The sequence below is a fragment of the Numenius arquata genome, chromosome 19 (assembly GCF_964106895.1).
Source record: "Numenius arquata chromosome 19, bNumArq3.hap1.1, whole genome shotgun sequence".
In the NCBI taxonomy this organism is placed as follows: Eukaryota; Metazoa; Chordata; class Aves; order Charadriiformes; family Scolopacidae; genus Numenius; species Numenius arquata.
The window spans coordinates 10,553,906-10,580,895 of record NC_133594.1 but is presented as its reverse complement, the minus strand read 5'-3'; the positions used below and the strand labels follow the sequence as shown (position 1 = coordinate 10,580,895).

Sequence of the window (26,990 nt, the reverse complement as noted above, 5' to 3'; positions counted from 1 at the left end):
AACCTGCCTGCTGCGTTTAGGCTGCTGTTGCTGTAAGTGCAAAAAAGGTGTTTACTAGTTGAAAGTAAACTGCAAAATATGGGAAAGTATTTCATGCTTCTCTTCTGTTATCCTGGACACATTCTGATTTTCGTCCCCGTGTCCTGTCCTCCCCCAATTATGTTTTGCACTCCCTCGTTTCAAGGGCAGGCGCTGCTGATTTTCAAAGTATTACTGATACTGCAATAAGCTGAAGCCTGAGCCATGATGTTCCTGACCTGTAATGGCTAAGGGAAGGGGATGTCTGGATTTATTCAGCAAGTCAGTCATTCCCACCCAGTTCAGGTATCATTTATGGTGAAATCAGCTTCTTACTTGCCCAAACATGGCTAGATCTTTCAACAGAAAGAGGCATGTTTTCATACACAAGTCTGTGATATTCAAGAAAGAACACACAACAAACAAAAATTAATCCAGGAAGCTTTCAAATTGCCTTTTGCAAACAGTTCGTAAAAGAGAAAGAAACAAACTATTTTCAACAGTATTGCCTTGCAGTTCATTTTTAACTGGATAGTCTCATCAGAAGGACTTGTGTTCAGTTTTATGAATGAGTTCTGAATTTTTATAAACTTTTTTCTGATTTTTTTCTGCCATACCAGTGTTTTGCATCTATATTTGACTAATTCTGATTAAGTTAGTCCTCTTTGTTGAGTTGTAACATTTGCCTTCATTTTTTACAGATCTTAGACACGTACGCTAATGTGAAAAATCAAGCTGTGTGCTGTTACGTAGTAGCAGTGTCTACGTTAATTTTGAAAAACAATCATTTATATCTTATTAGGAACGGCTTAGACATAGAGGTCTTCTCATGGTCTAATTCTGTGATACAGTAAAACAGTAACTGTGTGTTTGGATAGGTGTGTTTGTACTTCGTCAAAGGTCATTTCAGTTTCATCGCAAGCATCGAGAGCCCTGGAACGCAGAATATTTATCCTGTACCTGTCTTTGACTGGTGTATGTTTCTTCCACTTAATGCCATATGAATAAAGAGTCTATTCAGTTGTTGTTATGAGATAATGGTACTTACATTAGATTCTCTCCAGTTAGCAAAGAGTGGTAGTTCTTAATCTTGTCTGTATCATGAGGGTACACTTTTCTTCAAGTTTCAGGAGTGCTGTTGTGAAGTTCTTGCTCTGAGTCCCGAAGTCTGGCCCGTGTGCTCCATAACCTGGCTGGTTTTAAAATACAAGAACATATTGTTTTTATGTCATTTAACAGGTTTCACTTACTTTTCCTTCCCTGCGTCTGTGACTGCACCAGCCGTTGCTTGGGTTTTTATTTATCAGCTACGTGAGGGGTTAGGTGTGTGTGATATCTACCATGCAGTTTCCTGTTGTTACCTGTAATAGGCGTGGTCAGCTGCACCAGCGTTAATTGCTCTTGGAAATTCAGCTGAAGAGTTTTTAAAGACTTGTTTCGTTAGGGGTTTTTTAAGTTCTCCCTCTGATATTACTAACACTTAAATTACTTATTAGTTGGATTGCAGCGATATTTGCTGGTCCCAGTTCATACTAGGCCTTGTTGTGGTAGGGAGTATTTGTCTTCCTCAAAACCCCTGTAGTCTGAACGGGCAAGAAGTGTGTTCGGAAGCTGAGTGCGGCACTAGTGCCCTATTCCTGCAAAACTTCACAAAAATGTCTGTCTGTGCACAGACAGTTGACTTGTGAAGGACCCCATTGCATTGGATCACTGGAAAAGTGCGCGTGCCAGGTCTGCCCGCCGGGGTGTCCCTGTGAATAATGGCAGGAATGACAGCCCCCAAGTCAGTAGCTAGTGAAACTGTGAATAAAATAACCTGGTTTATCTAGTACTTTAAGCATAAAGCCCAACCTTTCACAATCTCTGCTATTACTTCATATTGTAAGTGGATCGTTTGCTTTATTTTGGTGATTTTTAACTATAGTCGTTGTCACAACAATTACTATCGTTACAAGGTTTGCAAGTCATGTATGGTGCGACTACCTGACATTTTGCAAAAAAAAATGCATTTTATAGCATTGTCTTCTGTTTGCGTTCATTAGTCTCTCACTGTTTACAGTCCTTTTGACCTTGTGATTAGTATTATTTGCTTCATTTTAGTTCTTAGTTTGAGTTCTTAATTGCATAAAAATGAAGGGTCTGATTTTCAAAAGATGCTAATGTCCTTGCCCTTACTGTATATACAGATGTTACAGATGTTGACTTGGGTGTACGTACAGGTTTGTATGTAGCTTTTCATTTGTGTCTACAGACTGACTTAGTTACTTAAAATAAACTCCTTCAGCCTTGGGAGAGGTCATAAAATAAGGAAAAAGTTTACTTCTCTCCCCCCATCCTTTTTCCATTGGGCTGCTATTACTGTAGTTCAGTAAATAAATGTATTGTACATTTATGGGACAGATCTGGTTCAACTGTGCTTAAATTTGTTCAGTTATTATGCATTTTTGGCAGGTGTATGACTATCATTGATAACGCTTCAAAAGATCATTCCTCAGTTCATTGTTTTGACTGTTTTCTATAGGTGTATGCACGGGCATTTCCTCTGTGTCAAAGGGGAAACAGAGGCTGATCTTTTGAAGTGCACCTTCTGTGGGAGCGGGACTGTGTGTTATTTTGGTTTGCTGTTTTACTGCATGTAAACATGAGAGGGAGTTGTGTTGTGTGACGGGCCGACAGCATGCTCTGTTCAGTGGCTGGAGTGTCTTGGTAAGCGTTGTGAACAAAATCTGATTTCGTGGCCATGTTCACATTAAAGGTGTTTCCTCTCCCCTGTCCATACATGTAACCACTCATCCTGTCGTAACACAATAAATGAAATGCCAACAAGACGTTGTTTCCGAAATACATATGCTTTCTTCTAATCACAGTTTAATAATTCTGTGCATACCTTAGTATTTTGGCTTGCTACGCTGAGTAAACAAGATGTAAACCAAATACGGTGTTCAAGTGGCAGTCATTCAGCAATGCGTATTTTCTGTCGCTCAGAAGGGTCTATCAGCAGCGCCTGCTCCTCAGATGAATGCTTTCTCCTCAGAAATCACAACTCTACACCGCCTCGGCCTCGAGTAAAACGAACGGTTTAATCTTTGTGAGCAACCAGAGAAACGAGGTGCAGCACCCGGGCTTTTCTCTGGGGTGGCCTGCGGTGAAAGCACCAACCCCGGCCCTCCCGACACGGCCCTGAGGCGGCGGGGCCGGGCCCGCGGCCCATGCGACGGCTTCGCCTCTCGCCGCCCTGCCAGGCCGCAGCGGGCGGCAGCGAGACCAGCGACGTGCGCCAGAGACGGCCTCCGATCCCCTCATCCTCCCGAGCGCTAGTAATAATAAAGTTAGCAACTAAAATTCGAAAAGGAAAATAAATAATCGACGCCGGCAGTGAAGAGGGGGCGCTGCGCGTCGAGGAGGCGCTGAGGCGCCGGCGGAGCCGGGAGCGCCGCCAGGGGGCGCCGGCGGCGGCGGCCGCCGCTCTGCCACGCCCGTCTCTATGGCCGCGGCGGGGCACGTCCCACCAGCCGGCTCCCGCCATGCCCCGCGGTGGTCACGTGCGGGGCGGCGGCGGCGCGGCCGTTGGGCTCTCGCGCGGCGGCGGGCGGGTCTCGCGAGAGGGGGCGGGGCGGCGCTCCCGGCTGTCAGCGCGATGAGGAGGCGCCGCCGAGGCCCCCGCCGCTGCCTCCGCCGGGCCGCGCTGCGTTGCCCGCCCCATGGCGTGTGAGAGGCCGGGGCCGCCGCCTGCTCCCGGCCCCGCCGCCCGCGCCTCGCAGGTAGGAGCGGGCTGGGCGGGGGGAGGCTGGCGGCGGGGGCGGGGGGACGCGGTGACCCGGCGGGGCCCCGCCCGCCCCCCCCCCCCCCCTCCACCCCTCCCTCCCTTTGCCGGCGCCCTGCGGGGTCCCGGCGCTGCGGAATCCGGGCGGGGAGCGGGGCCGGGCCTCGCCCGCCCGGCGCGGCCTTTCAGCGCCCCCGCCCCGCCGGCAACCGGCCGGCGCTGCGGCGCGGGGGAGGGGGCTGCCGGCTGCCCCCGCCGCCGCTAGGCCGCTGGGCCCAGCCGGGGGACGCGGGGCAGCCATTTGGTGGCGGCTCCGAAATGACGGCGAGAGCCAGGGCCGGCGGGGCTGACAGCGGCCCGGCGGAGCGGGGCGAGGCTGCCGGGAGCCCCGCCGGGGCCGCGCCGCGCTCCCTGCGCTGGCAGCGGTGAACGTGAGGCGGTGAAGCCGTCGGTCACCTCGGCGGCAGCCTCTTCGGGCCGCCCCGGCGGCCCGGTGTGCCGTGACCCCCAGCGCGGCGGGGACTCGCCCCGGTATCCCGAGCGTTCCTGCTCCGGAGCTGTGCTTTAGGGTAATGGTGGAGAGGAGCCATGGTAGAAAACAGGCCTTGGGACTGCACCCATCGGGTCACGTTTAAAGTGGCTTAAAAACAAAACAAAACGACTGCGCAGGAAAAGCGTGTTCTTGGCTCTGCTGACCCTTGAGGATTTTCAATTAAGTGTAGAAGTCAGCACAACGCCTGGGAAGGGGCAGGAGTGTGACTGGAGAGTGATGAGCATTCAGTAACGGTCAGGGTTCCAAGTGGGATGGTGTGTATCTTTAACGAGAGAAAATAATGGCAAAGTTTAGGCTGACAACCAGGAAAATGGCTGATGTAGGTCTGTTTAAGTGTAAATTTAGGATTTCATTTGGGTTTAATTCCTATAGCTACTCTTGTGATTGTTCTTTCACGCTCATTTTAGTTACATCGTAATGTTGAAACAAAAATTAGAAACAGCCCTTTGCATTACAGGTGTCTAAATTTGTAACTGTAGCAGAAAAGATTCATTTTAAATGAAAACCTACAAGTACAGTTGTAAATCTTCTGAATCAAAATGTCGTTCTTTGACCTTTGGCCCATGTTAAACATCTGTGGAAATTCTAGAGATTGAAGCTTGTGTTGCTAGTATAAGTATTATTCCATGAAACACTGAATTCTTAATTTCTGTAATTAATCACTTTCCCGAGACCTGCATGCCTTTTAAGTGCACTTTTTCTTGTTTCTGCAGTGTAAGCAAACCTTTCTACAAGAAACAGTTTCTTATTAACTCATGTTCCTGTCTTGTTTGAGGTCATGGCCATTTCCCTCAAAAATATTAAATTCCAGTTATTTTAGTGCCGCTGTTTGAGATATCTCAAAGTCCTAGTCTTGAGTATTGATCTCTTATTTACGGTTTTGTTGATTTACAATAGATAGAATATTTACAGTATCCAGAGGGTAATAGCTACTCACATTTGTTTTGTTAGGTGTACATTACGTTTTGTTTGGTAAGATTTTTGTATAGCCCTTAATGCTATAACAGAAGCGATCTCTCCTCACTGACTGGACAATCCCAACGGAAGGGGAAAAAAATCTCTATCTGTGCCCATATTGAGCTTTTCTGTACAAACTTTGAAAGGGCTTTTGAACTCCTGTGGAACCCTCTGTTTTCTTGCTGATGTCTCAGAATGGAATTAGCATTTCATTAAAATTATTTGAAAAATGTTAGAATATGGAATTTCTTTTTTGTAAAATGTATAGTTTAAGCATGGAGTTCATTTAAAAAAAAAAAAAAAAGCATGGGGAGCTAAGCCATGCATGAGAGTCCCTATTCTCTGAAAATATTAATGAAGAGCAAGGAATTCTTCAGTGTCTCTGTTCTTGAAGTGATTGTGTCAAAATAGATGTGCTTAGAAATATATTCAGTTTCTCTCTGTTCAGTGTAAGTTCAACTGCTTTTGGTGGCAAGGAAAATTTTTCATTTATTTGCCCTTCAGTTAGTCCTGAAAAGTCCGTACTGTTACAGGAGCTGAATCCACATCAAGCTTGTGGCAAGGACAAACTCTCCTTTTGGTGACACCTACGAAACACAAAAAAGCCCCACGGTGGCATTACATAAGTATATAGGAAACTTTTCAGATCTAGTGAGAGGATATCTGCCAGCGGGGGGAACTGCTGAGGATACACTGTCTTGGGGGGGATTCACCTCTGAATTGAGTGAACGTCGGCTGTCACTGAGCACCCATCACCTTAGATTTGTGTCAGTGGATTGTACCACTGTTCATAGAGAATTCACCTAAAACACCTTCAGCTATGTGTTTTAGGGAGGGAAAGGGGATCTAAGCTTTAATTTTTTGGGAAGGTAGCAATTGAAGCATCCCATAGGTGTTTTGGTGAGACGTAGTCTGGATGGAGAGATATATTCTAGTGTCACCACGTTTTCTCTTGATGATAACTTTTCTGCAGTTTAAATTGGGCTGCAGATACTCCCCGTAGCGTTAACATTCAGTGAAAAAATTGCATTGAAATACTTTACATATAGAATTTTCACGTGATATAAAGAGATTTACATGTGACAGATATTATGGAATGTAGAAATAAGCAAGTCTGCTCTGTAAAGAGGATTTATTTTAATTTCAAGCTGTTATAGCTCAATGATGCAAAGCTATTATGGGGATGGCCCTTTTCGAAGCCTTTAATGAAGCTAGTTTTTTAGATCTGTAGATGATGGCTGTTGAAATGAATAAAAGATTCTGTCCCTTTCAGAGAATAATTTAATACTGATATTCCGATTTTGTTCAAATTTAATACTACATTTGATTACGTGGACACTAAGCTTTTTGACGAGTCAAAAAATGCTTTCAGAACTATGTAACTTAGGAAGGAAAGCTTGAAAAAGCTACCCCCTTGTAGTGCAAAAAAATTATTGATCTGCATAAATGGAAAATTATAATGGAGATCACTTCAAAAAAGAAAAGAAAATACCACGATCTCTGCAGTCGATATCAAGGACTCTTTAATTGAGTGATTAAAAATCAATCGAATTCTAAGATTTCATCTTAAATCCACAGTGAGATTGTAATTGGACCACCTTAATTTGTGAAAATACCATATAATCCCACGAGTTTTTCAAGGTCTTCCTTCATCTGTAGGGAAGACTTCTTTTTGTTCAGCACTGAGAGAACTGCTCCGTGTCGTGTTCTGGTACAAGCTCCGAGACTCTCCTTCGCCCGTGTCCCCCGAGAGAGCTGGTGGAGTCGGCCTGGGCTGAGCAGACCCAGCGTGGAGCTGCCATGGAGCCGTGGCTGCCGCTGCTCTGCTTTTCCCTAGGCTGTGGGGGAGCTGGCTTCAAGCCTTCAACCCTTACCTTGAGAAGGGATGAAACTCGCATATCTTACATTTTGGTAAATGCCCTGACTTTGGAGAGGGTCGCTCCCTGCCTTGGGTTCAACCCGTTTTGCTTTGAGAAGGAAGTTTTCTTAGGCTGAGACCCACGCTCGCCATGCTGCCTGGGAGCCGGGGCATGTAGCTGGGGAGGAGGCACTGGATTATTCTGTTCCTTGCTCAAAGAACTATACCTAGATTTGATCCAATGACTGATTGGTAAAAGTATACAAATCATCTTTAAAATGAAGTAAAATCCAAGTTGTCTGCTGGGGCAGCTGAAGACTAGGCTGCAATTGTCTGATGAATATTCAGGCCTTTAATGTGTAAGGAATAGCTTCAGGGGGAGGGACTGAAATTGCCCCAGGTCTGTATGTGTGTGTTTGGATGAAACAGAAAATTACTCAACTGTAATAGTTTTTATTTATTACGTAACTTCTGAATTTAGGCTTTTGTGTTTTTTCTGTTTGTCATCTGAAGTATTGCTTCTAATAATATTACTATAAAATATATTGTAATGATACTACGTAAACGCTTTTTAAGTTAAAGCTACCATGTCTTTTCAACCTGCTTACATTGGATGTTTGGCCAGTTTCTCTATTGGCCATTTCTTTGGGTTTTTTTTTTCCAGGGTACTTTGCCAGGGAAGAGAAGCCAGGTGTATGTGTGGAGATAGAGAGCGTGTGCTGGAATGAACAGTCAGAGTGGGGTAGTTGTGCTGAGTACACTGCTGCTAAAACCAAACCCCAGCTGCTTTCTGGTTTGCCTTCTTTATTCCGTTCTCCTCCTGTTTGCTTGGGGTACAGCACTGGAGCAATTTGCTCTTCACGAGGACATCCCCGAAATACATTGTTTCTGACAAGGAGCAAGAATCTATTAAACATTTGGCTCGTGTTTTTTGTAGAAGTTGACATGATAATTAGGAGATGTGAGATTGTTTTCTTAACAGGCTGGGGTACAGGAACGGCAGGATGGCTGGCACGCTTACCAGTGCAGAGACTTCCTCTGGGTACAGCTGCCTGAAGTTTTAGGAGTTGGGAACTTTCCCCAGCTCTTTGCTGATTTAATTAGATTTTTTTTTTCCTGTCAAGAAATCTGAAGGTCAACACACGCTTAGTAGAATCTGTCATTTATGATAAACACCCAGAGATGTTTAAAACCCGGTGTTGTACACTTTAAGAATTTGTTGTGTTTCATTTCTATACTGGTTAAGAAAACAAACAACTTTATTTTAAAAGCTTGTAAATAGAGAGGTGGCTGATTCTTGCAAGTCTCTGAAGTCTCTGTGGAAACTGAATGTGGGTGCTGTCTCAGAGCAGATTCCTGCATTTGAGATAATTAATGAGCAGTGTGGAAATAGAGCCTGTTTATTAGGAGACTGTCAGAGACCAACAAGGTATTAGCAATTGAGCTCTGTGTGTATGAGCCTTTTCTTAAACTTTTCCCTGTGTGAGCCGTGACAGTAGCACATTCCCAGAGTCGTCTTGTTTGGGCTCTTACCTGTGTCATGCAGGTGAAAAACCAGTGTCAGCAGCAGTGTTGGTGTTAGTACCTTGATGTTTTTGGGAATGCTGGCAAAAATCTTGAGGGAAAGTATTTACTGCAAGGCTTTACAGTTCTGCTCATTTCTTGTCCTGCTGTTTTGGTAGGGAAGCTGGAGGAGATGTGCTAAGGAAATGGTGGGATTCTTTATTGAGGCATTAAAAATCTTTCTAAGCGTGTTGGCTTATTGTTCGGTTTTGCTATTGAATTTTTTCTTTTGTTTTTTCTGTTCTTTCTGTTTTGCTTTTGAATTTCCTTGGTTAAAAGATGTATGTAGCAGTAGCAGTTTAGAGGACTGCAATTTTTTTTCATCCCTGCAAGAGCTTTGACTGTGTTTTCCTAGAACTTCGATGAGAACCCGTTTTGTCCAATGCATGTGAATATTCTGGCTTATGTTGAAAGTGTTATCTCAGCAGTTTGGTTTGGAAGGGACAGGTTCAATTTCACTTTGTTGGGTTTTACACTTACTACGGGAATTCACTTGGGGGAAAAATCGCTGCATAATATCGAAAAGCTCACTGAGATAAGGACATCTTGTACAAGTATCCTGTTACTTAAAGGGCACTGAATATTCATAGTACTGAATAGAATTTCTAAACAGATGGTCATAGTTAACATAAAATACATCACCGATAGTCTGTTTGGTGTTCTAGTAATTATTTCAATGGTCCGATACTTCAGCATTAATTAAACTGTAGCACAGCCAACAATGGAATTGCAGTAAAGAGTTACCGAATTCAATGCGGAGGGGAGATCTCAGCTTCCTCAAAACAGTTGCCATTTTTTCCCATCATCAGAGAAAAAAAAAAAATAGGACGTTAAACATGTAATTAAAACATTTGTGTATATGCATTTCTACCAACCTGCTAGGAGAAGCTTGTTCTAGCCTTGAAGTGAACTAACTGGTCCCTGGGTTGCGCAGAAAGTCACCACGGTGGCACATTGCAGCGGAGGGTGGGGCGGCTCCGCGCCGAGGGGAACCTGTGGATTTAATTGACGAAAACTTGAACGTAAACAGTTTCGATGAACTTCTTAGGCCTGCTATCTTTTTCAAGAACATGCATTATATAAGATGGGACGTCTTTCCCAACAATCTCTATAAATCCGTGTTTTCTTTGGAATACATTTATGTAAACGATTTGCACGGTGCTGCTGCAGAGAGTGAGGTGTTTCAAGAGAAAAGACTTAATAGCAAGCCAGCTGGAGTTATTGCTTGCGTTGTCATAAGTTTTGTTCTAAATACTTGGATTTTCAACACATCGGAGATTTTCTTGCTTTCTCTTGTGAGTTCATGGAAGTGGAGTTGCCTTGTTGTGTAAGGTAGAGTTGTGAAAAGCAAACTTGAACACAGCGATCTCTGCCCTTGAGTGCCCCGGTAGGCTCTTGGGAGAAAAGGGGGAAGTAACATAAGAGAATCATAATACTAAAAACTAAGCTCTCATTCTTTTAGTGTTTTCTTATGATTCTTAACTTTTGTTAATCAATTTGTTAATGGATTTGTCTTTTACAGAAAGATAAAATGTGTCTTTTTTTTTTTTAAAAAAAAAAAAAGGCAAAGATGCGTTTAGTTCCGTGTCTGCATAAGATCTGTAGAAGGCAGGCATTGTTCTACTTCACTTCAAATGGAAATAACATTTTAACTCCCCTGGGCCAAAAAAAAAATAAATAAAAGTTTCTGTGTCTCCTCCCCACCCCAGGCCCATTCTACAACCAGGGAGTGCTTTCAGGGTTTTGAAAATTTGAGGTTAGATGAGATATTGTGAGAGATGGTTACTGTGATTCACGCCTTTACGCTTTCTGTGCCAATAAATGTCTTCCTCTTCCTACGCTAAAGGTGTATTTAATCCTGTGAGAAGAACTTTAATGCCATTTATTGTGAATAGGTTCAACTTATGGTAGACCGCATTGATTCAGTTCATGAGCCTTTTTTGGTACAATTATTAAACTAACACAAAGTTGGGGTTTTTGAGTACTTCAACATAAGGGTTTGGTTTTATTCTGTAAAATATTGAAATGGTGGTTTGTTGTTTTTTTCTTTAATTAAAAATAATTCTAAATTACCAGAAAACATGTTTTAAATACTCTGTTATTCACTTACAGCTGCCAAAACATAGTACAGTGAAATAATGGTCTGCTAGTCTGCTAAACAAGTGTCCGGCTTCCACAATGCCTGTGCAGGCAGCTCAGTGGACAGAATTTCTGTCCTGCCCAATCTGCTACAACGAGTTTGATGAGAATGTGCACAAACCCATCAGCTTAGGTTGCTCTCACACTGTCTGTAAGACCTGCCTGAACAAGCTTCATCGCAAGGCATGTCCTTTCGACCAGACTGCCATCAATACAGACATCGATGTGCTTCCTGTAAACTTTGCACTCCTCCAGTTAGTTGGAGCCCAGGTATGATTTAAGCAGCTCTTTGTTTTGCCACTTCATGTTATTACCATTTACGTACCCGTTGCAATACGCGTGCTGATTTTTTTCCCTCTTTTTAGTCTAAAAAAAAAAAAGATAAAATGGTAAGACTTTAACTTTGTAACATTTAGAAGTCTGTACATACTCTAAAGGCAACCACACCATTTTCAGGACCATCCTCTTCTCATAAAATGAAAATTTGTTTAGTTGTAAGCTGAATTCTGGTTTAAAAAGGCTCTTGAACTGTGACTGGAGAAAAATATCCATTAGGAAATGGACAATTATCTGTCACAATTGTCATTAGAAAAGTGAACCTGCAGATTGCACTCGTTCATCGTACTCTTGCAAGCAATCTCATTTCTACATGTCACACGTATGGAAGTAGCTGGCTGTTTAACCAGGTTTCAGAAGTGTGTCTGTATAATTTTTTATTTTTTAAATATGCATGATGATGGCTTTTGCGCTGCGTTTTCAGACAGTGGCTAATCAGGCCAGGAATGTTCCCGGTGCTGTCTCGTAGCTGTGGCAAAACAGCGATTATATAATCAGTGCTGCGCTTTACGGAGACTAAATCAGTCTGTTCACCTTATGCTGATTCATATGCTTTTTCATATTACTCTCGCTGTAACACCTAGGTGATGCAGTAAGAAGATGCTTTTTAATTTGCTTTTTTAATGTCTTATCACATGCCTTGACACAGCTATCGGTAACAACACTATCAATGTCAAAGTGGTTTTGTTTCTCAAGTTCACGTTCCTTTCTTTTATTTCTTTTATTTCTAAGTGTATATCAAATCATTGCCTTGATCTTACAACATTCGTTTTCCCGGTCTCCTGAGTTCTTGCAATGTCTTTCAAACAATTTAATGTATTTTGACTAACACTCCCTCTGTTTTCCTTGTCTGACCTTGTTACTCTAAGTACTTAGAGTTTTTTCTACCAAGTTAAGATTGCTGGTTCTTCTCTTTGAAGATTTCAGCATGCCCAAATTATGCTTAAATTATTTTTTTAACTTTGTTTTTGACTTTTTAATATTACTTTCTTGCCAGTTAATTTTGTCTTGTAACTTCCCTTGTCTCTGTGCAGTAAATCATGCAGATCTTGTACACTGATCATCCTCTCAATTCCTGTGTTCTTCATTCATCTTTTAAGTACCTTCTCATTAGACCTCGGTTAATGTTATTTATCCTACTTTTGTTCTTAATGTGTTGAGTACTAACAAAAATAACCTTTCATCACCCTGACCTCATCTTTAGTCCTTTTTGTATTCCTTGTTACATTCTACATACCTTGGGTGGGTCCTGTCTGTCACTTCTCTAAAAAGCAGTGTACATCTGCAGCGTTATGGCATCAGTGGTAGTGGTGGTGGTACCATCCTGGGCGTATCGAGTAGGTCAGCCAGACATATATAATTCTTCTCCCTCTCTTCCCCCTTGCATTTTCGTAGGTACCTGATCATCAGACAGTAAAGTTGAGTAATGTAGGAGAGAACAAACATTATGAAGTAGCAAAGAAATGTGTTGAGGATTTGGCACTCTACTTAAAGCCATTAAGTGGAGGAAAAGGTGAGTCTCTACTGAACAACGGAATTTTGGTATCACTTACTTCTAACAGCATTGTGCTTTTGGCATTGATTTTAGATGTCAATGGGATAATCCTCTCATTTTTGTAATAAATTTTTCCTTACGTCTTTAAAAGCTTATTCACATCTGTGACACTTGATTTTTAAATTTTTTTTATTTTAAGTTTGCAAAATATTCTTTTTTATTTAATAATATTTCCTTGGGGCTAACTTTGTACTAAAGCTAACTTTCCTCAAAGGATGGGTATGATGTCAACTTAAGACTTTAATTAAAATTCTTTTTGATAATGAATTCCACAGAGTTGCCTAAGAGAAGGGAAGGTGCCCCTGACTAGCATCCAAGTCCCAGAGAAAGACACATCCTATTAAATGTTTTTGTTTGTCTTATTTGGCTAAATTTGCCTGATTAGAAGCAATCGTTTGCCTTTTCTCCCTTTCTTTGAAGGTGTTGCAAGCTTGAATCAAAGTGCACTGAGCCGTCCGATGCAAAGGAAGCTTGTGACCCTGGTGAATTGTCAGCTGGTGGAGGAAGAGGGTCGGGTTAGAGCTATGAGGGCAGCTCGATCGCTGGGAGAGAGAACTGTGACAGAACTGATCCTGCAGCACCAGAATCCTCAGCAGCTTTCTGCCAATCTTTGGGCTGCTGTCAGGGCACGAGGATGCCAGTTTCTAGGACCAGGTAAGGAATCTGCAGAATCTGCAGCAGCTGGACCTTTATGTAGCTATATCTTTTCTTAACAAAAAATTATTGGGAAATTTATTCTCTTCAGTTGAAGATGTAAGTACTTCTGGTTTTCAACTTTTTGCCAAAAAGAGAGAAGGGAAGAAAATAGCCAAGTTAGTGAAATCTGCTATTTAAAGTTTTGAGGGTTCCCCCCTCCCCTTTATTAACTGCTCTTTGAAATTGTGAGGAAGTATTTCAAAGATCCTGGCAAAGAAGAGTAAATAAGCATGCTTTCTGCTCAGTTTGTAATGCAGTGAGACTGTAACACAGGCTGGTTGTGCTGCTGCCTGTGATTAGAGTTGGACAGAAAACTGCAAGTTCTCTCTTGCTCATACTGCAACTGTAAATACAATCATCCTAACTTTAGTTGCAGTTTAATTTTAAAATTTATAATGATCCTGTTTATATCTTGATAGAGACAGCAAATTCTTTGTTAATAATGCTGCTGAAGCAAGCACAGAAATGAGAAGGAAACTCTGTTCAAATTGCAAGTTGTCTTCTCTTGATTCCAATAACTGATGATAGCATTCCTGTTCCAGTATTTATTTTGTACAGTTTCATAGAGTGGTTTGGGTGGGAGGAGATCTTTAAAGTCCGTCTAGTCCAAGCCCCCTGCTGTGAGCAGGGGCATCTTCAGCCAGAGCAGGTTGCTCAGAGCCCCGTCCAACTTGGCCTTGAATGTTTCCAGGGATGGGGGAGATACCATATCTCTGGGCAACCTGGGCCAGTGTCTCACCACCCTCAGTGTAAAAAATAAGGAATTATGTTCGAGAGGATTCAGATGCTCCTGCTTCTGGTGCTAATATATGATAGCCTTGCTCTTTCCTGGTACTATATTTCATTTCGTATCTTTTATTTTTGTGTGTTAAAGCTATGCAAGAGGAGGCACTGAAACTCGTATTACTGGCACTGGAAGACGGCTCCGCACTCTCAAGAAAAGTTCTGGTACTTTTTGTTGTGCAAAGGCTAGAACCAAGATTTCCTCAGGCCTCTAAAACGAGCATTGGTCATGTTGTGCAGCTACTGTATAGAGCATCATGCTTTAAGGTAAAATACCAATATTTGAAGTTAGTTCCTGTAAACTAGTGCAGCTCCAGAGACTTAACGTTTATAGTGGGCTCTCAGTTAAATATTCTGTTCCTTAAATTTCAATCTCTTAAAATTTTTCTTCCTCCTTATTATTTAAGTTGCTTCTAGATACTTTCCTGTTTCTTTAAGTCATCCTTTAGTAACAAAAACTACTAGAACTACTAAATATCTAACTTAAGCAAATCTGATTCCTTTACGTGGTATGGTTTTGCACTTGTGATCCTGTAAACACTTGAGGAACTGGTGTTTCTGCCTGTGCACTGCTACGTAAAACATATATAAGAAGAAGACATATAACCTGAATATACAAAAGCAATACTTTTGTATTTTGTGCTATGTAACTGTCTTTTTTCTGATGGACTTGGAGATTTTTTGTTCAAGGATGAGTATTTAACTTTTACTGTTTATTAGGTCACTAAAAGGGATGAAGATTCTTCTCTGATGCAACTTAAAGAGGAGTTTCGGAGTTACGAGGCTTTGCGGAGAGAACATGATGCCCAAATTGTTCACATTGCTATGGAAGCAGGACTTCGAATATCACCAGAGCAATGGTCTTCCCTTCTTTATGGTGACTTGGCCCATAAATCGCACATGCAATCCATTATTGACAAGGTTCGTCAAATGGATGATTTTAATATCTTTGTAGCATTAGATTTGGCTATTAAATATTATAATAAAAATCCAAGAACTGCTTGAGTTAACTTTTTGTCTTTAGTCATATTAAATATGAATTAAAACTAGAATGAAGTTTTTTTCCCCCACTGTAGCGTATTCTTCATATGAAGACATTTTGGTTTTCAGTAGCTTAAGATTAATTCCCTGTTTTGTGTCTTATGATGAAGCTTCATAGGGCAGATTCTGAGCTGAGAAATAAAATTTCTCTCCACTGATACTCTCTATATGCCATCTGAAGACACAACATATGCGTATAGGAACCAATGTAATAAAAATCTTTTTAAGATGTGTAGTTCACAGTTGTAAGATGCAGCACACTAACTCTCGCTTTGTTTGCAGCTCCAATCTCCCGAATCTTTTGCCAAGAGTGTACAAGAGTTGACGATTGTCTTGCAGCGCACGGGGGATCCTGCAAATTTAAACAGGCTGAGGCCTCACTTGGAGCTCCTGGCAAACATAGATCCAAATCCAGGTATGCAAGTGAAACTTTTTACTTTTTTTTTTTTTATATTCTTTATATCTAGCAAAGAAAATGATTAAGATGACAACCCCCATTCTCAGTTTCAAAATTCCCATTAATTACTATATTATGTCATAAACTCTTCTTCGGGGCTCTCTGAGTTCTGTGCTAGTACTTGGTGTTTTGAAGTACTAGAAGAGTGGCCTCTTATTTATGATACTACTGGAGTTCCTGACAGAATGACAAACCTGCTTTTAATAATTTTAGATGCAGCATCTCCAACGTGGGAGCAGCTGGAAAATGCAATGGTCGCTGTAAAGACTGTGGTACATGGGCTGGTGGATTTCATTCAGAATTACAGTAGAAAAGGCCACGAAACTCCACAGGTAACTATATTTGCTCATTGAATTATATGTCTTAACGTACATTTACTGAAAGATGCAACTTTGAAAAGTTACTATTGATTCGAGATATTTATGGCCTTTTCTGTGGAATAATTGATGATACTATTACTTACTGCGTTCAGGTTTGAGAACTGAACATATCTGAATGTGAGATGCCGCAGAGCTTGCTGTAGTGAGATCTGTACAATGGCATAGTACTTAGCCCAGCAACACAGTTTCCTTAGTTTTCTAATTAAAGGTGCAATATGTAAAAACGTATCATGGATGTGTTTTGTGAATTTAAAGCCTATTTTTATGTAAATGTTTGTAAGAAGAATGTTTTGTGTTTGTTTTTTATTTGTTGTTGTTAAAGCCACAACCAAATAGCAAATACAAAACAAGTATGTGCCGAGACCTTCGACAGCAAGGGGGATGTCCAAGAGGAACAAACTGTACATTTGCTCATTCTCAGGAAGAGCTTGAAAAGTGAGTGTGGGAGACTTTTTTTTTTTTTCTTTTTAATTTAAATCCAACCAATCTCCATAGAATTTTGAAAACAGTTTTTGAAGACCTGTAATTTTTGCATATCTTGTTCCTCTCAACCCCTTCCTTTTGCTAATTTTACAAATACATTAAAGTTCACAATAAGCGCTTTTTAAATCATCTGTCTTTTGTGTGTGTTTGTACATGTTTGTTTTTAGATATCGCTTGAGGAACAAAAAAATCAGTGCAACAGTGAGAACATTCCCCCTTCTAAATAAAGTTGGCGTAAATAGCACCGTCTCAACCACAACAGGAAACGTCATTTCTGTCATAGGAAGCCCCGAAGCAACAGGGAAGATGGTGCCAAGTACTAATGGAATAGCTAATCTAGAAAGTGGTGTTCCCCAGCTGATCCCTCGCTGTGCGGACACCTCCTTGAGAGCGTTGGAGAACACCAAGAAGGGAGGGAAGACTGGAGCCAATGGCCAGAATGTTTCTGGATCCCCTACAGAATCACTACCTGAAAAGTAGGTAACTTTTTTCATAAAGATAACTAAACACAACATTTTGCTTTTAGACCATCATGGAGTTTATGGATGGCAAAAAACAGATACTGAATTCTAGTCCTGGCTTGCAGTTGTTGCTGGTGCTCACTGGCTGCAGAGCTGTGTAAGATCTTGTACTGTAAAACAGACACCATTTTACAAAGTCTGTGGATTCAAGTTGTCAGAGCCAGTGTCGGTTGTTTTCGCTGTTGAATGCTCCCATGCAATATAGAGAAAATCTCTCCCTTTATCTTTTATTCTGTTGTTCTCAGCCTGGTATCTTAATTACTGTTGCGTTATTACATAAAAATAAAACAAATCTTGCACTCAAAATTTGACATTTCCTGAAACGAAGAAGGGTGCATGTAGTGTGTGGTCCCTTAATAATCCTGGAAACCTTCTAGTTTTGGGGTTTTCCCTTAAAAAATTTTAGATACTTCTGCAGGAAGTGCTGAGCTTCTATGTAACTTTTCAAAGCCTTTGTCTTTACCAGAATACACTTACAAGTGGTATGTAAGCTTCTGAGTATGTATCAAAACATTTATATCCACTTTTGAGTTTTTTTTAGTATTATTACATCTCAGACTTATCTCCTATCAGGTTTGGGTATGAAAAAAAAAATTCCAGAGGAAGTGACATGGCCCAAATTTCCACATTACATGAGAGTGTACACAAAGAGTTGACCAACTGAAATAAGTAAAGATCTGCTTAATGATTTCTTGGTAATCCTTTTCAGTAAAATTGGTTCTCCACCCAAGACTCCTGTAAGCCAGGCAGCAGCTACCTCAGCTGGTCCTCCTAATATTGGAACAGAAGTTAATTCTGTGCCTCCAAAATCCAGCCCATTTGTTCCCAGAGTACCCGTCTACCCTCCACATTCTGATAATGTTCAATATTTCCAAGATCCCAGGACTCAGCTGTCATATGAAGTTCCACAGTACCCGCAGACAGGTGAGTGAGATGAGCAGCGTGCATGTTTATATTCAAGCAAACAATTAGGTGTTAGAGCATCAGGTCATTCACAAGCTCTCAAAACAAAAGGTAGAAGTGTTCAAACAATCCTCTGCAAAGAAAAAAGCATAAGCCAAGTGTGTAAGTGGTTATTTATGGACCTTTGGAAGTACTTTTTTAGCAATACAGCTTTTTATTTTAGAGACAACTGTTATAACTTCCTATATAAAGAGGTACTTAAGATGCTGTCTTTTCAGTTACTCAGTTATATAGTTACACCATAGGAGCAAGGGCAGAGAAACTCCATTTCCTGAATTGGGTCAAGGTAGTAAGGGGTCAGCACTACATCTGCAAATACGGTTGTCATACATGAAATTATATTCCACAGAAATACGATAGGGTCAGTAACAGGTTTGTAAAGTGTGACTCTTCTTTAAAGGTACTTAGCAACACTATTTACAGTTTTAGAACGTGTAAAATTTTGGGTCATTTGTGGTTACATTAAATATGCCTTTTTCCAATTTTTAAGGATATTATCCACCACCTCCAACAGTACCAGCTGGTGTGGCTCCCTGTGTTCCTCGCTTTGTGAGGTCCAATAACGTTCCAGAGTCCTCCCTCCCACCTGCTTCCGTGCCATATGCCGATCATTACAGTACATTTCCCCCTCGAGATCGACTGAATTCTCCTTACCAACCTCCTCCTCCGCAGCCGTATGGACCAGTTCCTCCTGTCCCTTCTGGAATGTATGCTCCAGTTTATGACAGCAGGCGCATCTGGCGCCCACAGATGTACCCACGAGATGATATTATTAGGAGCAATTCTTTACCTCCCATGGATGTGATGCACTCATCTGTCTATCAGACATCATTGCGTGAGAGATACAACTCTTTGGATGGATATTATTCTGTGGCTTGTCAACCTCCAAACGAACAGAGGACTGTGCCTTTACCGAGGGTAAGTGAGAGCCAGAAAGGGAAGGATGTAGTCTTGGTTCTGAAGGTCATTACTGAAAAGTTGGTAAATAATTAGCATAGACCTCTTCTGTTTATTTGGGGTTACAGCGATCAAGACATGTGACCTGGCCAAAGTTCTTGTTGTGTTTTTAACCTTAATAAAATGGGCTTGTACAATAGACTGCTCAAATCTGCATTAGGAGCAGAGTCCCTTTCCCTCTTTAATTGGCATGTATGTTTCTTGAATTAATTACACAAATAAGATTTGAGTTGCCATATATAGGCCAGGTTCTCCTCCAGATCCTTGTGAAATTCTTCTAGTGATACCAATGGAGGGTTACACACCCAAGGGAATTTGGGGCTCCAAGTGTCTCCTGCAAGTATTTGCCTTCCGATTAGAGTATGGTAAGATATACAGTCCTGTATTTATTATTGCTAGGAGCCTTGCGGTCATTTGAAGACTGGGTATGAGGAGCAATTAAGACGGAAGCCGGAGCAATGGGCACAGTATCACACACAGAAGACTCCTCTGGTATCATCAACGCTTCCAATGGCAACACCATCTCCAACACCACCTTCTCCTCTCTTCAGCGTAGATTTCAGCACAGAGGTGGGAAGCCAGAGAACAACTTTATTTTCCCTTCCTGTTTCCATAAGATGCCATTTAATATTTCTAGTAAAGAATTTCTGCCTGCCATTTGTGGTTCATAAAATTATTTTAATCTTCTAGCAAAAGGAAAGTAATATCTAATAGTGAACACATTCGATTTGGTATTAAGGTGATGCTAACCATGATTGCTGAAAACAGGTCAACAAGTGAAGTGATTCAATTTACCCTCACTAAAGAAAATGTAATTTTATTGAAGTAGCTTTGTGAACCTCCACGTTTTTGTGTAGGGAACAACAGTTCTTTTCCATTAAGAAGGACTTTCCCTTTTGTACTCCAAATGGCATCATGACCTGATGAGTAGAGTGAATCAAGCTGCAAACGCTTGTCAAGTCCCAGAGAATATCTATCCCTTAAAAGTGGCAAAAGGCATTGGTAGAACATTGTGCATGTATGTGATAAGTTCCGTAAACAAGAATGGAAACTCAACAAATAGAAATCATGTGCTTTTGTAGAAAGTACCTTGTGATATTTATTTTCCATATGTGTAAATCAAATGCATCCAAGAAACTAGTTTGAGACCCACCTTGCCAAGCACTCTCGGCTGTGGTTTTACAGGTCCATTGATGATATCTGAGGTGTTAGACTGAGAGGATTCAGAAAAGATCTTGTTAGGTACTTGAAGTCCCTTATGGGTGTCTTCAAGGTAGATCAGGATTTAGTACTCTTCATTCAGGTTGGAGGGTTCCAAGTCATACTTCTGTCTGCCACTGGCTTGTATATCAAAGGAAAATGCATGGCTTCCTCTCAGTTTAATTACTGTAGGGATTTGCCTGAAGAAACCTGTGGCTAACATAGTGACACTGATTTCAGTCTCTCATCTTGGCAGACCAGGCAGTTAGCTGCTGTCAGCTGTAGTGATTTAAAATTTGACAGAACGGGTTATGTTGTCCCTGAGTTAAGTCTTGAATATGGCTAGAACTCCTTGATTGACTTTTGAGATAATTGAATTAAATAGCAATAAATGTCTTTTCTTATTTTAGACTGAATTCCCTGTTTTTATTAATAATAAATATTATATAATATTTTATTTATAATAAATATTTATTCCCTTTTCCGTAGTTCTCAGAGAGTGTCAGTGATCTGAGTGGAACTAAATTTGAGGAAGACCATCTCTCTCACTATTCACCGTGGTCTTGTGGCACTATTGGCTCTTGTATAAACGCTATCGACTCAGAGCCCAAGGATGTGATTGCCAATTCAAATGCCGTGTTAATGGTAGGGGTTTTCTGCATGTTATCTCATTAGTGTAATGATACTTACATGCTGAAGTGTCTTCTGTTTGGTTAAACAAGCCTTTTTTTTTAAAGTTGATAGCTTCTATTCTTAGTATTTGAAAGTCATTCTACATATTTGAAGTTGTTTCGAATATCTTTTCCCAGTTTTGTAAATAATCTATTTACTTCAGTGACAGAATGTAGTGCCACAAGTAAAATTCTCAGATGTCTGAAACAACCATGTTAATAACAGATATCTGTGAATCAAACTTGTAGCCAAAATATTTTGAGTAGACGGTCTGTAAACTGATAAGAACTCATGAATTTTAAGTATGTCCTCTGATTATTAAGGGGGAAGAGCTCATGCATTTTGGAGACTTTCTACTATACAGGGCAGCAGGTTACCTTTATGTTCTAGAAATAAGTGTAAGCAAATCTCATCCTGAGCCTGGTACTGCCTCCTTTAAGTACAGGAAAGGGTACTGAAGGACCTTAAAGCATGCCGGAACTTTTTCTACCCGGAAACACAAGCTTGGAAAAGCAAAATTATTATTTCTAACACTGGCAATAGCTTTCTCGTGGTCAGTTTGCCATTAAAGGGCAATAGTTAAATTGTTGAGGCCCATCTTGGCTCTCTAGTTGGACAGATTTTCAGCATTGTATTCAGCAACAATAATCAGAAAGTTATTAGCCAACTGAAGAATCTGAATAACCTCAAATGAGTCCATGTATCTTCTGTCTCCTAAACGTGTAGGATTTGGACAGCGGAGATGTTAAAAGGAGAGTACATTTATTTGAAACACAGAGAAGGGCAAAGGAAGAAGATCCTATAATCCCATTTAGCGATGGACCGATTATCTCCAAGTGGGGTGCAATCTCCAGGTCATCCCGCACGGGTTATCACACGACAGACCCTATTCAGGCCACTGCTTCCCAAGGAAGTGCTACGAAGCCCATCAGTGTATCAGGTACAAGTACAGGCTTCCTGCGATGTTGTAACGTCATACATTGTGAGCGTTTCACCCTTTTCATGCTTACTACAGCAATGAAGATGCAAAGAGCTAACATTCCTGAATATCCCACTTTAAGAACAGAGAAGATAATGAACGGTATCTTAATTTGTTACAGATTACGTCCCTTATGTCAATGCTGTTGACTCAAGATGGAGTGCCTATGGCTCAGATTCTACTTCATCAGCACGTTATGCAGAACGGTATGGACTTTCTTTTTTTAATGTTCTCTTAAAAACATTTTTTGTAGCTTGCTGTTCTTCAAAATCCTGCATGTGGGGGGAAAAAAAATCTGGAACTATTAATAGAGGTTCTTAATTTTAAAGCAAAATATTTTTTCCTATCCAGCATAGAACCTTGGAAAAACTACACTAAAACTTGTGTAGTCTTTAACACTTAATGCAGCTAATAATACCGAATTACTAGCAACTATTCCTTGAGAGAACTAATCAAAGAATTGGAGTCAGTACTGCCAAACTGTCATGTCAAACTGCCATCTTGAGGAGTTTCTCTCAAGTATTCTTGCCACATCTTACCCATTTGTAAAATAAAGATGTTTGCTTCATATAATGCCTTGGGGTATTGTGAAGAGTGCGTTATCTTAGTCACGTAATTTCTGTGCAGAAATCTAACATGCATAAACTAATGAAGTTTATGGGGTCTTTGATTTAGAGAACTTGTTTTTATTCCTAGTTTTGCCTTCATTCTCTTAAAGGGACAGGTTCATAGTTACAGATTTGTCTGGTCACAGAAAGCATTCCAGCACTGGAGATCTACTGAGTATTGAGTTACAGCAGGTAAGATCAGACACTATACCATGTGGGCTTTTTAATTTATTTAAATAAAAAAAAGAGGGGGGGATCTAGTAAACTGATTTTTAAATAAATTTTCTTAGTATAACCTGCAGAAAATAGTACAATTGACAAAATGATTAATCAGGGTTAACTAGACGCTAGTACTGCAGCACTTGGTGTGATGCAGAAGGACTGCTAATATGAGCTGTTCCATTGACATCAGTAAGACCATTTTTGGGAGAAAGTGGTGGGCCTGACACGTCAGCAAATGCAGAACAAAATAAATGCTGTGCATTAAAGGAATACATAGTTATACATCTAGCAAAAGAACTGTTCTTTTTGAAAGTTGATTTATTTTGCCATTTGACAACACATGGCTTAAGTTGGTAGTTGTTGGTAACTGATATGTTTCTTTCCGTAGGCCAAAAGTAACTCATTATTACTTCAGAGAGAGGCGAACGCACTGGCCATGCAGCAGAAGTGGAATTCTCTAGATGAAGGCAGTCGTCTTACCTTAAATCTTTTAAGCAAGGAAATTGATTTGAGGAATGGTGAGGTAAAGAAAGGGGTAATTGGGATGAAACGAATCTGAGGGCTTTTGTATATACCTAAGTGCATGCCTTTTAACAGAGTTAAAACTCATAGTTTTAACATTTCCAAATATTTATAATGCGATTTACGTGAGTTAAGTCACTGTTGTTGTTGCACCCAGTTATTTCCCTGAGATGAAGAGGAGCACCTGCTGTGCTGCTGCTCCAGTCACCCGTTTACAAAATTGGAAGAATGTGACAATCCATTTTCATGCAATCATTAATTTTCATTCTACTTGTATGTGTTAGAAATCAAAACATTCTGCCAGTGGACTCTACAGCAATGTCTACTTCAATATTCATTTTTTTCTCTCTGTTTCAGTACTTTAATGTGATTAGATTTAGCTTTGTATCCTATATTGTCTATGCCCAAAGTTCTATTTATGGCTGACTAGCTATTTTGTATTGTAGAAATACTGTGTCCTAGAAATGCATCTTCTGTCTTGAGTGTTGTGTGAAGCAGGTGAAAAGCCAATTTGATATTTACAGAAGATACTAATTCTTTTTTTAGACTGATTATACTGAAGACTGTGCAGACACAAAGCCGGACCGAGACATTGAATTGGAGCTGTCGGCCCTTGACACGGATGAACCTGATGGGCAAGGTGAACAAATAGAAGTAAGTACAAAAATTTGTGTGTCTAAAGAGGTCACTGGGTGCTTTCATTAGTTATTAAAAAACTTCTACAATTTCTTTATGAATTGGGAAATTATGTTGATAGCAAAGCCTTTTGGTTTTAGTCTTTGTAGTGATGTCAAACATTTGCCTTATTTTAACACTAGGGGTCTCGTACTTCTTGTTCAGGTACCTGGGGGTTGATATTACTGAAGTTAAAACCAGCTCACTGTTCTTTGTCATAGCTCTCAGCTTTTTGCTCTTTATCTTTTGATAGCATCAGTAATGATGGGGAGTCTGTTCCTTCACCCCCACTGTTGAAACTGTAGTTAAGAATGTTTTACATTGAAGTTTACATTTAAATGTGATCATTTAATTTAAACTTTGTGCTCACCTGATTCTAATAGTAAAGTAATTTAAATGATTGTAACCTGGTGTTCTTTTGTTTCCACTACTACTTTAATTTGTTTATTTGTAATTCTGGGCATCTACCCCAGCTTCTTCTATGCTACCTCCTCCTTTGCTGTGCAGTCATAAAGCATTCTGGGGTTCATTCTGAGTGTTAGGATCAATTGTCCGTTTTTTTTTTTTTTTAAGGCATTGTACACTTAAAAGAAATTAAGGTTCTTATATGGAACATATTCCATAATCCATTGCAATAGTGGCCTACAGTACTGGCTACAGCTTTCATTGGCTCTGCTAGCGGTATGTGATGTAGCACCATAGTGTGAATTGTGAATCGCTGTTACATGAATGGACGGACCTTTATCTTTAGCCTTTCCTCTCCCCCTAGTTACTGAAACAGCTCTCGTTGTCTTCATTGCTTCCTTTGTATCTCACCTCATAAACCATTTTTTATTTTAGCAACTGATGTTTATACTACTGATGTCATTCACTGCCATCTTTAAATAATTGTTTTTTCCTTTTCCCTATAGTAAAATGTGGTGGAGATTCCAATAGTATGAAATAAAAATAAGGAGTCTTATGATGAGGCTGCCATTTCCATCAGCTTTATGTAGTGGAACTACATATTATTAGGAAAATTTGAAGCTGGTAGCGACAGTATTGATGGACATTTCTCCTTCTCTCCTGTAGGAGATTCTGGATATTCAGCTAGGGATTAGTTCTCAAGATGATCAGCTGCTCAACGGAACAACTGTAGAGAACGGGCACCCACTAAAGCAGCACCAGAAAGAATCTATGGAACAGAAGAGACAAAGTTTAGGTGAAGACCTTGTGATTCTGTGAGTGTTAGACAAACCAGCAGTGTCTGCCAGTATTAGACAAACAGCAGCATCAGAATAGTTGAAGCATGATTGTTTAAGGATGAACGACGTACCCACTCAGACTCGGATTAGACATCTGCATTGTGTACACATGGTGAAGTGAGAAGAACCTGTTAAGAAATAGAATTAGGTCACAAACACGAAAGTCACAGGATGGTACCATTGTTCGTATGCATTGTTGTAATCGTATCTACTGAAATGTGTCACAGCTGTTAAAAATACCTTTCACATTCAGTAAGCAAAAAATGCAAAAGTATTTTTATAGCTAACAGAAATTAAGAAAAACTTCAAAAGGTTAAATGTCATACTGTTTGCACAAATCTCCATAGAGAGGTAGTTTTTAAAATACACTATTTTAGGTTTATATGTTCTGTAGTCTTTAATGTGTAATGCAGCCTTTGAAAATGAGGCAGACTGCATTTAACACCTTGAGCGTACCGTTCCATAGTAAGATGTTTAGCCTGTTGCTAAAAATGAGTTTATGTCAGTATTTATTTAATGCACACAATTCAGTTCCGGATACTTGTGCATGTACTTGTTTAATATTTGTGTAACTTATTTTTCTCCTCAGGGAGGAGCAGAAAACAATCCTGCCCGTAACTTCTTGCTTCAGTCAGCCGATCCCAACATCTGTTAGCAATGCAAGCTGCCTGCCCCTCCGCACAGCAGGCAGTGCTGGCAGCCGCAGTTTGAAAACTGCTCGCATTATGTCTGAGGATAAAAATGACTTTTTAAAGCCTGTTGCAAATGGCAGGATGGTTAACAGCTGAAAGGCATTCATCTTTCCAGCTTGTGACCACACCATGGAAGCATTTACACTAGCTTTTTATATATATAATATATATTATATAATGTATATTTTTTTTAAAAAAAATAATATTGGGGTCATGCATTTCCTGTGGACTCTTTGATACTTCAAGCCCCTCTCGCATTAGCATTCTGAAGAAAAAAAAACTTACTTTACTAGGGTAAGGCGTTCACTTTCCACAAATGAATGGAATTTGGACATTGTTTTACTTAAGCTTAAAGCAGCTTTTTATGAGTTTGTAGCAATCCGGTGCGGTATCTGAGCCATTCTTGTTTAAAATGGCTTCTGTAGAAAACTAACAACTCAGTTATTTAAACTAGCAGGATCCTACGATGATACATCTAGTGAAAGGAAGACTAACTTATTTGTCTCTATTTTGTTTCATGAGAGAAGAACTTGTGTCTTGTTGCAGCTGCTTTTTCTTTAGTTGTGGAACTTTGCATGGAGTATTGTTTCCTGTTTGATGACTGAGAGGTGGAGATTTGGACTTGAGACTTTTACAGGGTTAACACACCATTAGCTTTGCACTGCTGCGTTATTTGCAGGTCTGTGGTGCAGTGCTTTGCTGCAGCTTTTTGTTTCTGGTTTTTTCCCCTGCCAATTTCTGCTTTAGTGCTGTAGACACAGACACACACACAGACACACACACAGACACACACACAGACACACACACAGACACACACACAGACACACACACAGACACACACACAGACACACACACAGACACACACACAGACACACACACAGACACACACACAGACACACACACACACACACACACACACACAGAGGCTACTTGTCCAAGTAAAGTTACCAGAAGTAAACCAAGTGCCTAAGTCCTCCAGCGAACGTACTAGGTATTGATTTCCCCGAGTTATACGTGAAACAATTTTCAACCATTTTGAGAGGTTATGCACTAATGTAACAGCAATTTTGGGTTTGGGGTTTGTTTTTTTTCTTTTTTTTTTTAATTAATAGTTCTCAACTTGGAGTTTATAGAATCCAGATGACTTGGCAAA

The 26,990-nt window shown here is 40.5% G+C and overlaps 1 protein-coding gene and 1 non-coding gene across 5 annotated transcripts; both read left to right on the top strand.

The window, feature by feature from the left end:
- Nucleotides 1–10,890: 10,890 nt before the first annotated feature.
- Nucleotides 10,891–25,933, top strand: RC3H2 (ring finger and CCCH-type domains 2). Of its 4 annotated transcripts, XM_074161077.1 has the most exons (20): nucleotides 10,891–11,121; nucleotides 12,583–12,700; nucleotides 13,163–13,396; nucleotides 14,313–14,488; nucleotides 14,942–15,142; nucleotides 15,545–15,677; nucleotides 15,933–16,051; nucleotides 16,422–16,534; nucleotides 16,750–17,058; nucleotides 17,813–18,027; nucleotides 18,557–18,984; nucleotides 19,423–19,593; nucleotides 20,713–20,868; nucleotides 21,622–21,835; nucleotides 21,996–22,080; nucleotides 22,593–22,674; nucleotides 23,093–23,239; nucleotides 23,773–23,880; nucleotides 24,973–25,121; nucleotides 25,735–25,933. In XM_074161077.1, the coding sequence occupies exons 1-20, from the start codon at nucleotides 10,891–10,893 to the stop codon at nucleotides 25,931–25,933; spliced, it is 3,588 nt and encodes a 1,195-aa protein (XP_074017178.1). The 4 variants fall into 4 exon arrangements, with proteins under 4 accessions (XP_074017178.1, XP_074017180.1, XP_074017179.1 ...); XM_074161079.1 differs by lacking the exon at nucleotides 19,423–19,593; XM_074161078.1 differs by lacking the exon at nucleotides 23,773–23,880 and having other exon boundaries at nucleotides 23,093–23,227.
- LOC141473812 (small nucleolar RNA SNORD90) lies at nucleotides 15,342–15,457 on the top strand. Its single transcript, XR_012463603.1, has one exon. It is a non-coding gene; the product is annotated as a small nucleolar RNA SNORD90 (small nucleolar RNA).
- Nucleotides 25,934–26,990: the final 1,057 nt, after the last annotated feature.